The sequence below is a fragment of the Erithacus rubecula genome, assembly GCF_903797595.1.
Source record: "Erithacus rubecula genome assembly, chromosome: 1".
Taxonomy (NCBI): domain Eukaryota; kingdom Metazoa; phylum Chordata; class Aves; order Passeriformes; family Muscicapidae; genus Erithacus; species Erithacus rubecula.
This window is the reverse complement of record NC_136658.1, coordinates 17,132,780-17,153,352: the sequence shown is the minus strand read 5'-3', so window position 1 is coordinate 17,153,352 and position 20,573 is coordinate 17,132,780. Positions and strand designations below refer to the sequence as shown.

Here is a 20,573-nt window from a genome sequence, read left to right as displayed (position 1 = left end):
CATAAAATTTATTGATAGCTTTCTACAGTAAGTCAGTCTTCATTACTTTATTGGCTAGCTACTTCTATTTACAAAAATAAACAACAGTATAACATAATAGTACAAAATACTGCAAAGTAATTTCATTTAAAATTCAGAGATCTTCATTTGCAAGACAAAATCTTTATTCATTGTTAAATTAACAGTATCTCTTAGTCCAGTTTATTATTACTGGTATGTCTTGACTCAAAACAGAAATCAGCCATAATGGGCTTTAATCATGATGAAAGGTAGTGAGAAGCTATGGAAAGATAGCACAGAAATATTTGGTCAGAAATATTTCTGACTTGAATATTGCAGGCTTAGAGTAAAATTCTTCTAATGGATATGGTATAGTTACAAAGGAAAGACTTCTGTTTAAAGATGAGATTAAATATCTTGTTTGGCAAAGACTGTTCCAGTTTCTGTCATTGCTGTAAATAGGTAATTAAAGATGATGTTCAGGTCTAATACATGTTGTATTTAATTTAATTTTAACATTTTTCATTTCAGTAAGTATTCCAGAATATGATGAGCCAGAGGATAGAAGTGGTATGTATGGTTTCCTCTCTCTGTAACCCTTACTTGTGATTGTCTAATCTCAACTGTTCAGTTCACTGCACAAGTCCCTGAGAGTCCCTTAAGGCTGGACTTGATTTGAAATAGTTGGTGCCATAATTGACTAAAGTGTGATTTTCTTGAAGATTAAAAATGCATGTAAAGAACAATGCCTACTTTTTTTTTCTTTTCCTTTTCTAATCCATTTTTTTGTTTGTTTCTGGGGAAAATTCTTTAGAAATGTTGTAATGCTTTTGCTTTATCATAGGTTGAATCATTAACTTTTCTTCTTTGCTTTAGATGACAATAGTGAAAAGGTGAATGACCAGGCAAAGCTCATAGTGGGAATTGTGGTCGGTCTTCTGCTGGTTGCTCTGCTTGCAGGTGTTGTCTACTGGCTCTATGTGAAGAAATCAAAGTAAGAATTTTTTGAAAACTTTATACTAAGCTGGAAAAAGAACAGTGATAAGCAGAGATGTATGTTTACCTGTTCCCTTCCTCTACAGCATTTCAGTTTTCTGGAGTGGGGAAAAGCTGTTAGAGTAGATGCACTTGATAGCAAAAAGAAACTTGGTACCTCTGATTGGTTTGTCCTAATGCTTAATGAGACTCATCTTCTGGAGGTGGGGTTATAAAATTTCCATAGACCATATTAGTAATGAGGTCCTGTTTCCTGGCAGCCAAGCCTGTGCTGACTCTTGCATTTAAATACAGTGCTTAGTTGTGGAATTCGATGTGAGGAACTCTGTGTGGCTGTACTGAACTGCCTTCATTTAGAAACTGGCTAGCTTGTTTCCTTTAAAAATGGAATAACATACAGAATTAGACTCAACCATCTCAGGGACAAGAGAGATCCTTAATTGTTTCGTTCACATGTACTTTGAGATTTCTGAAATAAAATTGGTAAAAATAGAGCTTTTGTTGCTGAAAAGTCTAGGAGCTCTCATCCCAATCCAGATTTTATCCATCATAGGCACAGAATAGCATTTTCCAGTGAGGCCTGCCTGCTTCCAAGTTTCTTCCCTGTCACAGAGGCTCACTTCAGAAAATAAATGGGGAGGTGTCAAGAAGTGACCGTGCTGCTCCATCCTTTAGAAGCTGGCTGTTACTGTGTCCCCATTTGGTCTTAGCCCATGCCTTGGTCTGCAGGGAGAGCTGGGGCACTCAGAAGCTGGCTTGCTTTCAACAGCTCCTACAGCTGCTGCTGAGCAGGGGAGCTGGAGTGGCTGGGCATAACGTGCTCCAATCACTACAGGTGTAAAAGCAGTCTTAAAGTTCAATGGGTTTTAGTATGATCTTCCATTAAATTCAATCTAAAAGATATCAGTGGGGTTTTACTGTGAACAAATGTGTTTTCACTGGTGTGAAAGTACAACAAGGAATTCCCCATCTGCTAAGAAATGCTCTATTTTTTTGGATAATACATAAAGACTTTGGCTCAACCATAACTGATCAGGTTTTTGAAGCTTTTCAAATATAGAATTGTTGTAAATTACCCACGCACAGAACCATACTCATATACTATAGAGGTTTTTTTCGTTTTTTTTTTCCAGAGCCTAAGCTTTTTTTGGTAAAACATAGTGCTGTTCCTCCCACACTTTGGTACTGTTGCAATAATGTCTACCATAACTTTGTAATTCCTTTTTGAATGTGTGAATGTAGAGTCATGAAACCGTGGTACACTGCTTTGGGTTTCTTTGGATGAGGTGGTTTGAGTATAACTAGAGCAGAGAAGGTAAAATATCTCTTCTTAACCATTGTGTAGCGTGGGGAGAGCTGACAAGCATCATAGAAGATAAATGAGGTGAATTTATGAATTACAACAACTTTTTCTGCTTCAAAGATGGGATATAGTATAATCCAAATGGACACTATTTCTTTTCCTCATGCTCAGCTTCACCTCCTAATGCTTAGAGGAAAAATTAGGGCTAGAATTGATTAGACAGGTTCCCTGGAAACAAAAATGCCTTTATAGTTTATTAATAAACTCTGTATTTGACACATGGTTGCTGGCTTCTAAACCCCTTAATTGATGTATCATCATTGACAATCTCCTGTTCTCTGTATGTTTTAAAATTGATCTGTTGTTATCCTCCCTGCTTTCTGCACACCACATTTGCAGGAGCAAGCAGACTGTCAGTACCTATCCTGACAAAGTTTTCATTATGAATCATAGCCTAGAAATCAAAGTAGACCTTGCAAAAAGCAAATTACACCTCTGGACACAAGCCCCCTCCATCTCCATCCAGGCCAGCAGGTAGTAGTTATTTTTGGAAGCCACCCCTGACCAGTAACTCACCTAATCTCTGTCCCCAAAGTGACGCCAAAGGAAAGTCTGAGAAGGCAGCAGCACAGAACTTTACAAGTCTGCCGAGGCAAGAAAAACATTACTTTTTTTGTTATTGGTGTTGTGGTTTGTATAATCTTCTATTGTCTTGTCATCCACACTAAGCAGGAATTTTACTTGTAGCCTTGGAATATATTCACAATAAATCACTTGTACAGTTACTCCCTGCCTCAGCTCCACTTGATGGAAAAGCTGATTATTGCCACATATTCTTTTCAGTGTGAATATTATCCCATAAATCAGAAACTCATCTGTATTCCACATCCTGCAACCAGCCTCCTCTTGAATAAAGAGTTGAGGCTACCTACCCCAGCATGCTTTGTTTCTCCTTCATCTGAGCAGAAGGCCAGACACTTGTTCTCTGCAGATCTCTCCTTTTTCCAAAAAGGATGTTGTAAACTGATCTGCACTGAACAGAATATAACTCAGCACTTCAGAATCTTTCTAAACTTTTTGTGTCAGGCCTCAGTTAAGAGATTGTAGAACACCCATTTTAGGGAAATGCTTCATATATGAAATTTTCACCTTGCCAGAGACAGCTGAGGGTACAGCAGAAATTAAAGATTCAGAAAGGAAATAGTGCACTCAGCACCCTGTCCCCTGCTCTCTAGTCATAGTCTCATGTAGTTGGATCTTGGCCCCATTTTTGTCCCTGGAGTTTGGAGGTGTCCAAATCTCAAGTCACATGAGGCTAGATCAAGGCTAAAGTGATTCAACATTGAGTGAAAGAACCTTGAGCTGGGCCAGCTCAATCACAGCAGCAGTATTAAAACTGTTCACACTCAGAGCACATCAAACTCTTGAGATCTTTCTTAGGTCACAGTAATGTCAAAGGTTACTGGCAGCTCTGAAACTGAACACTTGAAGCATAGCAATTCTGCTTTTCTGATACTTTATAGCAAACAAGCATATGAGTCTGATGTAGTGAGCCAAATACCTGAGAAACTCACTATGCTTTCAACAACACTCAGCATTTGTATTGGTTTTCACTCACTTCCCTTTCAGAGAAAAGACATAGATACCAAACACCTCTGAAAGTGTCAGCTCATGGCACAAATCTAACATAAAAGTGACACATTAAAAAACATTTCTTAATGACTGGAATATTTTTCTAATGTCTCTGTGGTTTTTCCTACTGATTGACATTTGAAAATAATTGGAGGAAGTGGAAGGCAATATTGGAGTAAATAAAGAGGTTGCAGTTAGTCCAGATTGGGATGTATAAGACCATTAACTCCTTAGAAAATCATCTTAGTGCAGTTGAATGTAGCTTTAATGAAATTCAGAGCTCTTACCTGTCATCATCACAAGTTTGGGTAACAAAGACAAGCAGCACTACTTCTTTTCTTCCTTAAATAGTGTTGAGGGCAAGGTATAGACTTGAAATCAAAAATTAAAACCCTACAGCAATTTTTGAGTCATCTATATGTGGTCTGTATTTACACTACAGCAGGCAAAACAATTATCATGGAAAATGGTCTTCATATTACAAACAATGCTATGAACAGTATCTGAACACGATCTGTGAAAATAGTGGCCCCACAGCACACACACTCCAAAGAATACTAAAAATCTCACTTTGGTAATACATACGAGAGATTTTGATTAGGATTCCCTGAGGATAATTATTTTCCTGAAGAGCAAGCATAGATAAATATTAAATACAAGTCATAATTTTAGCAAGAGTTCAGAATGATCCATGACTTACAAATTAATTTAAAGGGGAAAAAAAAGATAAGTGAGTAAACTCATATTTACACAACCAACTTCTTACTCTTCAGAACAACACCATTAATGATGTGGGGATTTTTGTGGAGCTGGGTTTAATGATAGTGTGAGAGTGCTCCAGGTCTGGGCAAAGTGGGCTTTTCCATTCAGACTCCATTGCCCAGACACTCAGATATTACCAGGAAGTTGATCTTGAGTTGCACATGGAGCAAGCTGGCAGGAATTAATGCACAAAAAATGTAAGAAACTGTTTTTGTGTGTTAAGGACCATTTGTCCTGTGCCTGAAGTCACTCAGAAGTGATGGAGCCCCTGTTCTGAGATGTTTCTGTCACAAACCCAGCCCTGTCTGTTGAGCCCTGGGATTGGTGCTGTTCCTCTGCTGTTGGCAGAACCTCACCGTGCTCAATAACTCCTGTGTCTCTTCATGACACTATTTGGATAGCACTAAAAAGGGCAGCAGCATTGTTTGTGCTGAGGTGGTGAATCTGCCTAGATAATGGTATTTGAAGAACAAAAAAGCCAGGTCAGCAGGATCACCAAACAGTTATAAATAAACAGCAGCATTTCACTCTCAGGCAGTGAGAATCAAAATCCATGGGACTGTCAGACACGAAAAACTGCTGCTGCTCTCATTTCAAGCAAGTGGTTTGTATCATCCTCCAAAAGAGTTCTACAGCACCTGACTCTTTCAAAGTTAGTGTTGCCCTTTAAGTCTTCCATTTTTGCCCAGTGTGGCATTAGGAAAATGAAGGTGACATTTAGTTTGACTGAACTAAAATAGATTACTTTAAAAATCAAAACCTGATCACATTGCAGAGTTTCCTGACTTTAGCCATTGAATACTTTTAACCTAATCAAAGACCAGACAGTTTCCCCTGCTGTTAAGTGTCAGGTCACATGAGATTCAGTCTCTTTTGGGAAGTGTAAAACTGGTGATAAGAAGCCAAAAAAAAAAAAATTATCCCAGTGAACCATGCCAGTAGTCTATCCAGTTTCCAAGAGCAGACATGAGTGGTTATTTGAGGACAGATGTGCATGATACTGCTTTCTCACATCCAACTCACTTCAGATCAGGTAATTGCCCAAGTCCAGATTCTTTCAATTTTTTATCTCTTCCCCTATTGTCTCCAATTTTGTGAGACTTATTTATGGAAAAGACTCATTAGCCACATGACAAACCAAATTATGTGCTCAAACTAAACTCTACATGTTTTAAATTTAAATTATCGACTTTCTTTAATTTTCAAGGGATTTTTTTTGAGGGGCTGTTTCTTTTTTGTTAGGATTAAAGAGATTTGTGAAAGGCTATTTAGCTCACAGGTCAGTCTCTATGAAAGCATTGAATTTTCTCCTTCATTGCATTTCACATCCTTTCCTTTTATTCATGTCACATGTTTCAGGTTTTGAATACCAGAAAAAAAATATAGAATGTTACTGCACAATAGATATTTACCACTGTAGAACAAGCTACTTAGTAATACTATCTCAGCACTTTTAAAATTAAATTTGCCTGTAATAAAGAGGAGCTCAGATCTTTGCAGCAAATGGGTTTTCAGCATGATACCTTCCTGTCAGTCACACAAATAGAGCACCCTAAACAAATAGCAAAGGGTAAATGCAGCTTTAAAACATTAAAACTTACAGCCCCTCAGAAAATAACCTCCTCTAAAACCGGAATTATTTTAGAGTGGTCCCTTTCAGTGTAGTTTGTGGGATCTGGGATCCAGAATTCCACATTCCCCTGGCACTGCAGCTCAAGCTGGAGGAGAGCAGCATTTCAGCAGCACTCCAGAGCTGGGCAGGGCTTGGGTGCATTTGCACTCCCTCAGGAGCCCTTCAGAGACAAGCTCTGAGCTTTCCTGCCCCTTGGCTCTGCACCAGGGTGCCCAGCCAGGGCAATCCCAGCGTGCAGCCTCTGAAGGATGTGCACAGGAACACCCCAGCAGCAATAATCCCACCCAGTCCAGGAGAGCATCCCTGCCACAATCTCACCTGTGTCTTCACTGCACTTTGCCATCAGCCCCACTGCCAGTCCTTGCCCTGGAGCAAGGGTGAGCACATGCATCAATCTGCCACAGCATTCTGCACTTTTCTGTAGGGGACACAAATTATCTGTAGAGAAAACGTGGATACGATAATCTGCTTTGACACAAGGGATTTATTTTGTCCCACTCAAACACATTTGCCCATTTACATTTTAAAAATTGGGGCCTTCAAAATGTTATCACAGCACTGCAGGAATCTTTCACCTTGGCAGACAGTGAGGCTTCTCACAGATTAAGTGAATGGCATAGTGGTTTTATTGTGCTAAGCTAAGCTAAGCACTTAACTCATTAATTCATCATCACTACTTGAATTAAGGAAGATCTGCTATTTTAAATGAGGCATACCTCTTTTTTCCTCCCCCCTTCAAACATTTACACAATCTCATCTTTACCCAAAGCTTGTCAGTCATAGCTAACACAAACCTACAAGCCAGAGTGAGATTTTTTTTTCAGTGTTGCCAGAATTTTTATGAATTTCTTCACGTTTAAAGAGCCTCTATTTGGCACAGGCTCTGAAAGTCATTTACTACTAAAGATTGCTGTGTTGATCAAGAAATCTTAGCCACACTTGTAACATTTTAATATGCCTTAAAGCAGACCCATGTTTATTGAAACAAGCTGCACAATTACTTTGTCAAGAGTACAACTGGTTTAAGTTTGCTAAATGCTAGTTCAGAATAGTTCAGAATTCCTCAAGAGGCAGCTCAAACACACAGAGTCCTGCTGCAATACTTCCTGTGGTACTCACAGGTGGTGTCACTGGCCTATTTACAGACATGCAAACCTGGTGCTCTGCTCAGAACAGAACTGTCAAAATTTTCTGTTCACTGTGAGGGGAGGAGGCAGTGTCATTAATATGAGTGTGGAACAAAATGTTGTAGACATGCAAAAATGACCTTCCTTTACATTATAGGACAGCATCAAAACATGTAGACAAAGATCTTGGAAATATAGAAGAAAACAAAAAACTAGAGGAAAACAATCACAAATCTGAAACTTAAGAGAAAATGTGTCAGTCATCATTCCAGGTAAGTGTTTCATATTACTGCATTAAAATATCTTTGTCCAGAATTTCTGTCTGGTGATCAGAGCTGTATTTTGGTCTGGTGCTCACCTTCTAGAGGCAAAGCAGTGGTGCAGTTTAAGGACAGACAGACTCAAGCTTTTGGACAGTTAAGAATTCAGAGCTGCACATACAAATATAAAAAGAAGCCTGACATTCAGATGGAACTTAGTACTTGGATTTATTTTATTGCATGTGTTTGAGGAAATGAAAGTACAGATTTGTATAATGTACCACTGTACATGTGCATGTATGTGTTTATATTAAGGGTATGTTTAGGTAGAGTTCAGAAGGTTTCAAGTTATGACTTGAAATATTTACAGGAACTTCTTCCCTTACTGAAAGCAAAAGTTTCCAAGTCCTTGGTCATTTTTTTCATCATTAATGCAAAGGTCATGAAACTTCCTTTCCTTAGAACAAAACAATTCTCTTAGTCTAGATTTCACACACCTGTACTGTGATCAGTGTTGTCCTGGAAAGTGACACTGTATTACACTAGTAACAGGTCTGAAAGTTTCCCCTGCTGGGATCTGTATGAAGTAAACTGTTTACAAATGATCTGGCAGATGCAGAAGTTCTGCTGGGAATTACAGGAGCAGAGCAGAGCACCAAGAGCACCACCCTGTGCTCACACATATATACACTGCTGCACCTCTCCTCCTAGTACCCAAAGGAGGGGGTCAGAGCATTTTTCTGGCCCATTTAGGTCATCTAAAATTAACACTGTGAGAACATAAGAGTCTGGAAACCACCTAATCATAGAGAGCTTTGTTGAGTTAGTCATCAGCTATTCTTAAAAATCAGAGTATTGCATGTTCAGGGGTGCTTGCTTTGTAAGCCCCTCCACAGGACAGCTGTAGACAGCCCTGATTTTCAGTGATCTTAAGTAAATAGCACTGGATACCTTCTAGAGATAGCAGGGATTTAAAATATGTGGAATTATGATATTTCATATTTGCATAACAAGGTTTCTTATTTAAATGAATGCAACAGTCAATTTCAGTATGTCAGTACTGTCTGAAATTTTCAAACACAAACCACAGGTTTTGCATTAAATATTTACAATTCATTGGATTATGTAGAGCAATTATGTAGTGTATAAAGAGATGCAGCATTGCTGTAGGCACTTTAACAGCAATATCACTGTTTTACTAGTCTGGAAAAGGAAATTTGGAATACCAAAATTATGTCCTAGGAAGGATTTAAAGGTGGAAAACAAGTCAATTTGGATTTTGGAAAAGTTGCAGCGTAAACACATTGTGTGCCTTTGGTGTAGTCTTTTACTCTATATTCCTTGAGATCAGCAGATTTGCAAAAATGAACATAAATCCGTTACTTACCAGATAAAGTGACTGTGGTGGGAACAATATTGCAACAGCAATTCTTGTCATGAAAGAAAGCACTGACATCACTGAGCTGCAAAAGAAAGTACTGTTGATGTAACTGTTTATTAAAAGCTTAGATACTGGGTGGTTATCATGGTTAACATATTTTTAAATATTTAACTGGCTTTATCTTTCATATTTTCAGAGAATACATATAGACCAATTGAAGCATGAACGTGGATTGTATTTAAACATATACAAAGAAGTGACAGCTATTCATGGTTCAAGTATTAAGCAGATCATACTACCAGGTTTTCAAAGGATTTTAGACACAATTATCTCAAGCTAAAAAACCCCACAAACTAATTTTGGCAACAGCCATGGTAATAGGTCACCATGTTGTGTTCTGTTTGAAATATTTTTTGTAAATGTCTGCACTGAAGATTTCTTTTTGTTTGCCTTTATGTAAATTTTTTACGTAGCTATTTTTATACACTGTAAGGCTTTGTTCTGGGAGTTGCTGTTAATCTGATGTATAGTGTAATGGTTTTATTTCAATTGTTTTTATGACACCCTTTGAGCAGGTACATGTCTGATTCTGGTTGTTATCAGTGAAGCCTCTGCTTTGTAGCAAGTACCTAGAGTGTAAGATTGTCTTAAAGGAAAATGTCAAACTTCTTTTTTCATTCTTTGAAATCATGGTAAAGCAGAAGGGTGACAGCTGTGACAAGAATGAACTAAATTGTTAATGAATGCGAACGTTTAAAAAAAAAACATGCAAAGCTAAACAAGCTGGAAAGGGAATAAAGAGTTTCCCTGAAGAAGTCTGGGTATTGAGTAAGGAACACTATGAAAAATTCCTAGCCTACATACAGATGGTGGCTAAAAAATCCTTTACTTCTAGAGCAAGACATGCATTTTATTGATGGTTATGAGACGTCTTTCATGTTAGCATTAGGATAAGGAACTGGAATTCTGGGTTAATTTTGATTCCTTTGTGTTATTCGCTGCCTTAAAGTACTGTACCTTTTCTTCTTTTCAGAGAGATACCAGTCAGAATTGGAAACTTTTTTTAAAAGTGGTCATATCAAAGCTGCATTTTTTTCCCACAAAAATAGAATATATATATATATATATTTTTTGTGTGTTTTTGTTAACTATGCTACAGATATTGAATGCACCTTGAGATAATTTTAGTGTTTTTAACTGGTACCTAATTTATCAAACAGTACATATAATTGTAACAATGAAATGTCTATGTATCTTTAGTTACATTCAAGTTTGTAACTTTATAAACATGTTTTTTGCTTGAGGGAATTTTTAGAATGGTACTTCATAAGAAAAGGTTTTAAGTGAATGGCCAATAGAAAGTTGTACTTATGGGAGATAAGTTTCATCTTACCTGGAAAGTTAGTTTCTGGAAGAAGGTTACAGGCAGCTTTGATGGACAGGAACAGTAGAAGTAAGCAGAACATCAGGTTTCCATTTACAAATATCCAGGGAAAAAGTAAGTTTTTATAGACTGGTAGGCAAAAATAAATAAATAAATAAATAAAAGAAAAAGATGGACGTTAGGAAATGTATTTTGCCACTTTTGCATTATTTAGGGGGCAGAAAACACTGTTACTTGTAAATTTGTAAAATGTTAAATGTCTGGGCAGTAGTGACTGATGTCTTAATAAAAGCTTCCTGTAGTGCATTGGCATGGATTAAATACATAAGATGTCCTATAAACTCTATGCTGTATAAAATATTAGAGGGAAATCCTGTTATATGCCTCTAAACTTTAATTTGTTACTGTTTTATTTGGCAAAAGAAAAAATTATAATCTTGGTCAATATTTAAACCAAAGTAAAATGGGGGAAAAACCAAAGTAATTTGTTTTGCATGGCTAAGCCATTCTGTTATCTCTGTAAATATTGTGATTTTTTTCTTTTTAGAATTTTGTTAAAAAAATTCTAAAATTTTTAAACACCTGTTTTTCCAAAATAAAACGTGAACACACAAAAAAGTTACTTTATATATAAATATATCTTTTTTTTTTTCTTTTGGTGCAAGAACACTGCCAAGCGATACACATTTTTAAAAAGAATAAACAAATTCAGTGGGCATGACTCTGAACAGGAAAAGTTCTACCAGAGTCCTGTGAAGGAGTGTGCATCTGTCACCTCTCTGTGTTTATAACACTACAAATAATTCTTAAATACAGAGAGGATTCTTCCAAAGATAGGGAAAACTCCAAAGGGAAAGCATAGGGAAGGGCTGAAAATTTTCATACCACTGTCAGGGGAATATAGGGCAAATGAGAAGAAAAAAAAAAAAAAAAAAAAAAGTCCTTCAACTTTCACAGCTACAGAAAAAGGAATTCAAACAACTCCTCGCCTTTTGGGATTCTGCTTGATCTCCTATGCACTTTAAATGGTCGGTCCGAGGAGCTGGGTTTTCACTGCTCCAAGTTCACTATAGGCAAGTTTCAAGAACCAAGAGTGCAAAAGAATTAATGTTTCTATCCATGCCTAAACAACAATAAAATTGAAGTATGTCTTCACTGGCTTGTGTGAAATCTCAGTTTACAGGAACACGTGTGAGCCCGAGGGAAGGGGCTTACCCAGAGCTGCTGCTGCTCCTGCAAATACACCCCTGGAGAGCCTGGCTGGCAGGAAAAGTCATGGGGTGATGGCTGGGGGTTTGTGGAGCTCCTCCTGCCCCACAGCACCTGGGGACCACAAGGACTTGCTCACAGAATCAGGTCCACAAAGCCTTGCCAAAGTTTGTCATGCAGGTCTCTGCTTGTGACCGGGACAAATAATAACCCTAGCAGTGAATTGGGGGGGGTCCTGTTCAAATCTGACTGAGGACACCACAAGAGTTCAAAGTCAGTTTACTACACACAGGAAGAAAAACAAATCCCTGATCACAAATGGTTTAAAAGCATGACAGGAGGCAGTAGAGGAGAGCCTTTTTTTCCTCTTGCTTTACAGGTAGGAAATAATGGAATTAGTGGTGCCTGTTCATGGCTGTGCAGGAAACTGCCACTGAGCTTGGAGCAAACCAGTGGGTTTCACTGCATGCTGCAAAGGCAGTATCCTGAAAAAATACCCATGGGCTTCCCAAGCAGCTCTGGGAGTTCTCTGAAGCAATAACATCAAAGCTACAGCTGTGCTGCAGTGGCTATGAACCACAGAGACATGATAATGGCATGGCCACGAGGTGAGACCTTCTGGAAAGAAAGGAAAAAATGTACCTGGGGTCAACACTATAAAAGCATCAGGAACATTTTGTACTGGTTCTGAGTGCTGCAGAGCAGCCTCTGCTTGAGGGCTTTACTGGTCAGAGCCCCAGCAAGGACAGTGCTGACCTGGCTGCCTGCCAGGGAAACAAACCCTCCACCTCCTTCTCTGGGCATTTCCCAGGCTTTGCCAGCATCAGCCCACATGGTTTAGGCAATGTGTTCACCTTTTCCTGGACACAGCGTTTTCATCCTGTCATTTTTGGAAAAAATGCACAAATAAGTAACTCTAAATTCTATATTGCTAATTACTTGAACATTATGAGATACTGATCTGAGTTTTAACCATATTGGTGCCAGCCCTCAAAGATATACAAAGAATGAATAAATCTAAATTTGTTGGGTTTTTTTTTTTCAGTGATATATTTTGTCAGGGAACATCTGAGAGTCACCTAATAGCCTCAGCTGCTGGCTGTTGCAGTGAAATCTGATTTACTTGTAGTACCACATGTAGCTGGATACCTTCCTGTTGACTTCATATTTAGACAGCCATATGTCTGTAATTATCTCAGCTAAGATTAAGCAGTGACATATGAAATGAGATCATGACCTCCTGTGTCAACCACATATGTGCAAATGTTTTCTGGGTTTCCTTTTGACAAGAATGCATCTGCATTCAGGTGTCTGTTTCCAGGAATTGCCCAATACAGCATTTTCAGGCAGATTTCTCCTCCAGGCAGGAGCCAGAGGAGCACAGGAGGTACATAACTTCCAGTTATGTGCTTCTACCCCTGAAAGGCTCCCAAGCTCTTCTGGAAAAGGATAACATCCTCAAGCTGGCATAATTCAGTGCAGAGCAAGGCTCTCTTCAACCCTCTCTCCTGGTGGTCTGCCAGGGAGGGAGGGCATTGTAGGAAGGAAGGAAGGCAGGCTGCAAGCAAACCAAGCAGCCAAACCCCCCCATACACCCCTTTGCTGTGTACACTTCATGTGCAATGCAGCTCACACATTCAGTAAAGATTTGCTGCATTTCCAGTTATTAGACAATCAGAAACTAAGCCTATTACTTATTATCAAATTATGTCAAACCCAATTTCTAAAATAAGACGAACTCCATCCACCCAGCCACTCACAAGTCTCAAAATGTCTTGTAATTCATGCATTTTTCTCATTTACATTCTAAATAGAGACATTTATTCTGTTAGTAGCAAGGCATTCACTTTGATGTAGTAATGAATTTCAGCTTGAAAAGATGGAGCCTGACAAATTATTAAGAAATTTTGTTTCTTAGTGAGAAAACAGTAATGTACCTCTGTCATCACTCACCCTCCCCCTGTTTCTCCCCAGATGTTTTGCCTCTTCTCATGCTCCACCTGGTGTCACAGCCAAGGCTTCTGTCAGAGCCTGTTCCCTGTGCTCATTGCCACATCTCATATTCAGTACAGATTAACTCTCTGCTGCCCTCACCATCAGCTCTTCATTTGCAGGACACCCAGTAAATACCAGCAATTTAACACAACTGGAGACATGAAATACACTGTGAAACAGGAAAAGAGGTAGAAACATACCAAGCCTCCTATGCTTGGGCTTCTATGTGTTCACATCCATGGTTTTGGAGTCCCCTGGAGTTTCTCTATTTTGGGAAAATCACACAAAAATCTAACCCACACTCCAATGGCTCAACTGTAATACCATAATACATATCCATGCACACAATTGTGCCTTTTTTTCTCATCTAACCCTTTTCCTATCCCTCATAGCATTATAAGTAATGTTAAATAAATATAATTACATACTGGAATTCCAGCACAAGTCCTAACTTTAAGAACATGATCTTTTTTCCCATATTCAATCCACATAGCTGTGATACAAGGATTTATTGCATAAGACCCAGCCCTAGACTTGAGAGAGCAGAGGGAAGGAAGTAGCATCCTATTGCTCTAAAAAATAACAAATCAAATAATATTTAAATATCATTACTTCCACCCATTTAGTTTTTCTAGTAAAAAGGAGTCACTCTTTCATTAAAAACCTATGTTCAATTTCACTCAGATATTCTACAGTATAATAATAGAATAATTATAGACTGGTATATAATATATAATTAATATATAATATAAATAATAGAATAATAACTATATAATAAGCTATATAATGAAGCTTATATTAAGAGACCAACTTCAAATCCAGAATAATGCTTCCCTCAGATCAAACTCACATCATCCTAATCCATTCTGTTCCCTGCCCCTTGACAGTTAAGTGACTGAATGGGCACATCCATGATGTCAGTTTGTTCTCTCCAGGGCTGGAAAGCAACTACAAATTCAGGTTGTGTTGTAAGTTCAATAATAGTTCAATAATGTCTACACACCAGATCAAGAGTTTCATTAATATCTTCATCTGTCACAAGAAGAGCAATTCTAGCATGGACAACAGAATACAAGGAAGAACATATAATTGAATCTAAATTCAGGAAATGAAATAAATTAAAGACTCAAATAAAACCCTCATATAGACAAAATATTTTCAGAAATTCAATTTTGTTCAAGTTGATATAAAAGCTTTCTCTGGTTTTATTACTCCAAATAAAGAAAGATAACACTCATTTCCATTAATTCAGGGAAGTAAACACACAATAAACATAACTGGCCAAAGTGAGTGCACTTACTAAACAGGATATGAAAATCAGCTCTTACTTTCTGATAAAATTAAAGATTAATGCAAGATCAGCAGTGTGTGGAATACTCAGTCTTTTGTCTCTTTTCAAGTGTAGTATCTATTCTATAGCAATGTCTTTCTACCTTCACTCACTGAACTTGAAATAACCCCTGTGCAGTGCAGTCCAGGTTTGCTGTTTCTCTTCTGCACAGCACTGCATCCCAGATTTTCCTAATCCAAACCACACCAGGAACAACAGTGCAAAAGCAGAGTTTTTTCACTGAAATTTTTACACATATTCAAAGCAGGGATAAGAAGTACAAGTTTGGCAACAAAAGTCATCAGCAGTCAAGCTCTTGAGAAAGTTGTGTTGTGGACCAACTCCTCTCACTCTGACTGAAAAATCAATTGTTTGGTCCTTCAAAAAGGGGTGTGGGAGAGAAGGGAAGAGTGAAACTGCCAGTAGATTGGAGAATAACTCACTAAAAATTACCTTAAATGAAAGCTAAATACTTTTCCAAGTGCAAATCTTCAAAAAATAAAAAAGGCCAAAACAAAGATCCGAGGTGGGAATGTTGCTGTGGTCAGCAGCATCCTCCAAGGATGCAGCCCTTAGACAAGAGCACTGCTCCATCCTGATTCTCTCTCTACTGCTCTCCCTGGAGCACTTAGTCAAACATTTGCTCTCTCCTCATTATGTATAATATCATGCACTTACAGGAGCTTAAAGGTGCTAACAGCTACCACCAAGAAGGGATCTGGGCTCAAGGCAGCCAGAGCAATCCTTTACAAGCTGCTACCCTCAGTGATCATCTTTAGCTCAAGCAGAGGAAGCCACCAAATCTCTCCATGTAGCTCCAGGGAGGGAGCAGCCTACAATATGAGGCTGAGGTAAATTAGACAACAAATCCATCTAATTCCAGTTGCAGCAGGATGGAAATGTTGGAAGGAACTTCAGCCATTAGAGAAGGCATGCAGAGAATTGGCATTAAACAAGTTGTATTTGCTCATGGAGATTTAAGGAGGGTCTAATGGCTGAACCAGTAGCAGCTGGAGCAGGACTGGATGAAACACTAATCCAGATTCAGTGTAGCAGCAGGTACCAAGAGGACTTTTGAAACATCCTCATTTCTTCAATCAGTACAATTCAGTTCAGAGACGAATTGAGAGGAAAGAAAACAACACTTCTGTGGAGATAATTAGGATGGACAGGGTGAGCATTTTCAAATCTAAGAGATAAGGTAACTAAACCCAAATAGCTCAACTTCCTCAATATACTTAATATTGCCTTATTATAATAATTCCACCTTCAGTGCAAAAACATTTGCATAAATTTGCATGAGTAAAAGCATTCAACTGTGTTTCAAGGTACTATTAACCAATAACCCTCTCAAATGGTGTTTTAATGCACTCACTTCTTTCATCCAACTAGATCTTGACACAAAACATGAGTGTAATAAGTAATCCAGCATAAAAATGAATTACTCAGCATTCCCAGTAAATCCACTTGAAATATGAGGCATGGCCATTTGTTGCTGGCTGGGCACAGGGCAGGGTCATGGCTGTGGTAAAAAACAAGGGTGACAGAATTTCTGAGTGGGAAAACAGCTTCTGCTTCCACCATCCTGAAGAGAATTTTGTTGTTAAGGTATCACAAATAGCAGCCCCTTGTGTATTGTCATCTACATGGGGAAAACTCTAAATTCTGGCTAAAGCAGAAACTTGTGCATCAGGACAGAGATAGTGAGAGAAATTGTCAGGCACCAAGGAACCGAGACGGAGCAAATGATGAAATTACTCATAAAGCATTAAAGCTGACCCAAAATCATTAGAAAACAGTCAAAGGAAATTAAATCAGGAATGAGGATTTTCCCCAAAAGAAACTAAATAATATTTCACAGGAAGAAGAAATAAAAGGCTACTCAGAAAGAAAAACACCATTGCTCCCTGCAAAAAAGAAATTAAAAAACACCTAAAACAAAAAACAAACAAACAAAAATCTAACCAAACCATCCTGCCTGCAATGGCAGCCACTAAATACTCAGAGAGATTTGAAAAGCTGATTATAAAGTCCCAAGCAAGAACAGGAACCCTAAACTGAAAGTAACTGGACCAAAAATATTTACAGGGGTGTTTAAGAGACCGGGACAGTTTTGGTCAGGTAGGAATGAATGAACTAAAAATGGGAATAAAAACTTACATTAAATGCATCACCTTGAAGATTGCAGATTACTATGGAAGACAGTCTAAGTAAAAGACTAACCAGACTGGTGTTTGATGTATGTTTACAGCACTTTCTCACCACTTTGTGTTCCATGGAGACACAGCCATGCAAGGACCAATTCCAGAAGAATTACATGCTGACTTGCTTCCTCAGGGTCTGACTCTCCTTCTTTGTATTGCACACTTGAGATAGAACTGATAGGGACTGTAATTCTTATTGATTGATCAACATATTATAGTAAATAATAAAACAGTTTAGTTAACTAATAAACAGACTACTGTTTCCAATTTACATTATTTGGCCTGCTTTAACACACAGCTACAAAGCTGTCATCTAACAATGCTAAATCCTATTAATTACACATAACTACTACTGAAATACAAGTCACCCTTCCTTCCCCACAGCATCTAACATTGAAGTGCAAGTTATCCCCCTTGGCTCTATCCCCCCTATACCAGTCCTTTCCAAACCAGCCCTGGCTGGCAAGAGAGAGCAAGTTGTCCCAAGGGTTCCCTCTGGCATCTTGGTGGCCATAGGCCAGTGGGACAGCTACACTAACATCTGTAAAAGCTCATATTCTTACTGCTGAAAAATCTGCCCTCCTTTGTTTTTTACCTGATTTTTATCTTACTTTCCATTTCTCCACTTCTGTAAGTTTAGTTCCCCTTGTACCTCCTTTTCTCCAGCCATTCCCCTCCCAAATGAACATGTTTCTGATTACTGCTCCTCCACTGGTCCCAATACTGTATCTGTACCCAAATTCATGGGTTCAATAACAGTAATGAAGCAATCTCAGCTTTGTTAATACAGTTCCCTAACTGAGAGGGACCTGGCAAGACAAACTCCCCTACAGCTGCCTGGTTATTTATAGCTTACCTGCCCTCTAAGACAAATCACTCCATATGGGAGCCTTGATACCACTGCCTGGATCCAGTTAAGTAGAAGCACTTCCCTGTCATCTGCATGAGGACTGTGCATGTGACAGCAGCCTGTCACTCTGTTTCTGTTCACATCATCACCATCCTGCTCTCTCTCAGCTGATGGATTGCAGTGCATTGCCCTTGGTGTGTCCTTCAGGCAATCTGCAGCTTTCCTGCAGACACATTAGAACCTGGCATTCCAGCAGAACACCTGCTTTCTCCCTAAAGTTAACTTAAAGTGATCTGAGGGAGGAGAAAATCCATAGAGGTAATACCAGAATGAATCATTTGTGTAGCAGCCAGAGGTAGCCTTGCTATAATGTAGAACAGAAGATATCTTTATTTAAATCCTGCTGAAGTTCAAAGATGAAGAAGAAACATTGCTTTGTTGCCATCCCCTTGTCCCCCAGATAAAGTTGTAGGGCATTGTTGATGGTGGTGATGGCAGCAGAGCAAAACACTGCTTAGAGACTGCACCCCAAAAGTGTCCCCAGTGCCTGAAGTACAGGCAGAAGCCAAGCTTGCTGCTCTGAGCTGAGAGCAATGTGCCCCCCTCATTGCCAGTGCCTGAGGCAGAGAGGGTAAGCACTCTCCAAGGGAGCAGCTGTCCTGCTCCTACATATCTGGGGCAGGGCAGCATTTTGGCCACAAGGTAAAACCCCACACTGAACCTTAATGGGGGTCTGACTGTAGACAGTTAACTTCATTAGCCACAAAGATCAAGCAATCACCACAGATACCCTCAGGTACCTTTCTGGGCCCTAATCATTCCTGACAGCAGGTGGAATTTCGTGTGTTGAATTAGGAGTCTGTCTTCCCTCACGTCAGAGATCATTTCCTCCCAGTACAGCCTTGGTGCCTGGAGAACAGGGCAGCATTAATAGGTTTCATTTCCCCTACTGATGCTGAACAGTCTATGATTAATCACACTGTCACTGGATCCTATCCTGATGAGAAAAGCAGGCTAAGCATTATTTATATTTCTAAATGTTAGGCATTTGCAATATGGTTTTAACAGTCAATGCCCTGATTTTCTGTGACACTGGTTAGTATGACAAAACAGCAATGCTTTAGTGTGTGAAGATGTGCTGGCCATTTCTCAGAGTTGGCTGAAAATAGCCAGGCTCAATAAAAAATACAATAAAAAATTTACAATAATTATTTGCTCCTTCTAAAATCTGTTATTACCATTACCATTCCAGGTCACATCATGTTGCCAGTTTCTCCTTGCACTCACAAGGAGAATGCTTTCCAGTAAAAAGGGTCAATTGTTAGAATTGTTCAGAACTTTTTCAGCATTGAACTGGTTATTCTGCAAATAAAGCCTTGTACAACAGTGAGTTCAGGGCCCCTCAGCAGGACATCTGCACTTTCAACTGGTCACCCCAGGAAAATGACAACAACCTACTGGTACTTTCCCAATATGCAAGTTTTACCTCATTCATTAAAGACAGATTTGCCTAGTCCCTTATTATCATTGTTTGTTTTACCTAAATGACTTGGTAGCCTTCTGCCTGGTTGTTTACAAAGTCCCAGTGCATATTCTGTGATTCTTAGCAACTGCTCTCAAAGCCTTGCATCCTGCTCAGAACCTCATGAGGAAGTCAGACACTATAATTCTATTAACAGTTCCTTATTGGAAGCAGAACATCAGACTCAAGCTAATCTGTTCTGTTGACACAACAAGCTTCAAACTCCTGGCTTACTCTTTCCTAATCAGAAGCCTAATCAAATTTTACTTGTTAATATGACCTGATTATTAACTGGGCCAGAAAGGAAACATTTTTTTTCCCTAGTTATTCAAGCCAGGACCCTCCTGGGCTCACTGCCTAAATCCAAACACTGGTGGTACAGACCTGCCACCATGTTTTGTTGGGCTGGGGTTTTGTCTGGGCTGTTTTACCTCTGAAATAAAGAGTAAAATCAGCCATGAAGGAGGAAAAAGCCCAGAAAACATCATGCTTGTGGAAAGGCAAGGGCACCTCCACAGATGGCCCTCTGAGCTACACTGGGCATCTCCCACATCAGTCCCAATGTCTGATGGAGCTCCAGGCTTCCTTCACATGTACCTGTGAGAAAGAGGCATGTGCTGGATCACAGCCTGCTCCTCCAGCCACCCTCTGCCATGACACAAGCCTGGTGCTGCTTCTCCTGCATCTGGCAGCTGTTCCTGAGGGCCAGATGTGCTTCCCCTGCTGCCTCTCCCTGCACAGAGGGGTGGATGGAGCCAAGGGGCACTGGAGCCACTGCTGCACAGGAGCATCCTACACTTGGGTAGGATAATACATAATAATACCTTTATTATAATAATTCCACCTTCAGTGCAAAAACATTTGCATAAATTTGCATGAGTAAAAGCATTCAACTGTGTTTCAAGGTATTGTTAACCAACAACCCTCTCAAATGGTGCTTTAATGCACTCACTTCTTTCATCCAACTAGATCTTGACACAAAACA

General features: G+C 39.2%; 1 protein-coding gene across 4 annotated transcripts in view; it reads left to right on the top strand.

The window, feature by feature from the left end:
• ALCAM (activated leukocyte cell adhesion molecule) overlaps window positions 1–11,633 on the top strand; it is a 114,047-nt gene extending 102,414 nt beyond the window's left edge. For 2 of the 4 annotated variants that reach the window (XM_079302653.1, XM_079302650.1), the window contains exons 13-15: window positions 532–570; window positions 877–994; window positions 2,895–3,084. In XM_079302653.1, the coding sequence (XP_079158779.1) occupies window positions 532–570; window positions 877–994; window positions 2,895–3,027 (290 nt within the window). In that variant the 3' untranslated portion in view covers window positions 3,028–3,084. Of the gene's footprint in view, window positions 1–531; window positions 571–876; window positions 995–2,894; window positions 3,085–7,610; window positions 7,726–9,290 lie in introns of those variants that run through there. The other 2 variants (XM_079302652.1, XM_079302651.1) reach the window with 2 other exon arrangements.
• Window positions 11,634–20,573: the final 8,940 nt, after the last annotated feature.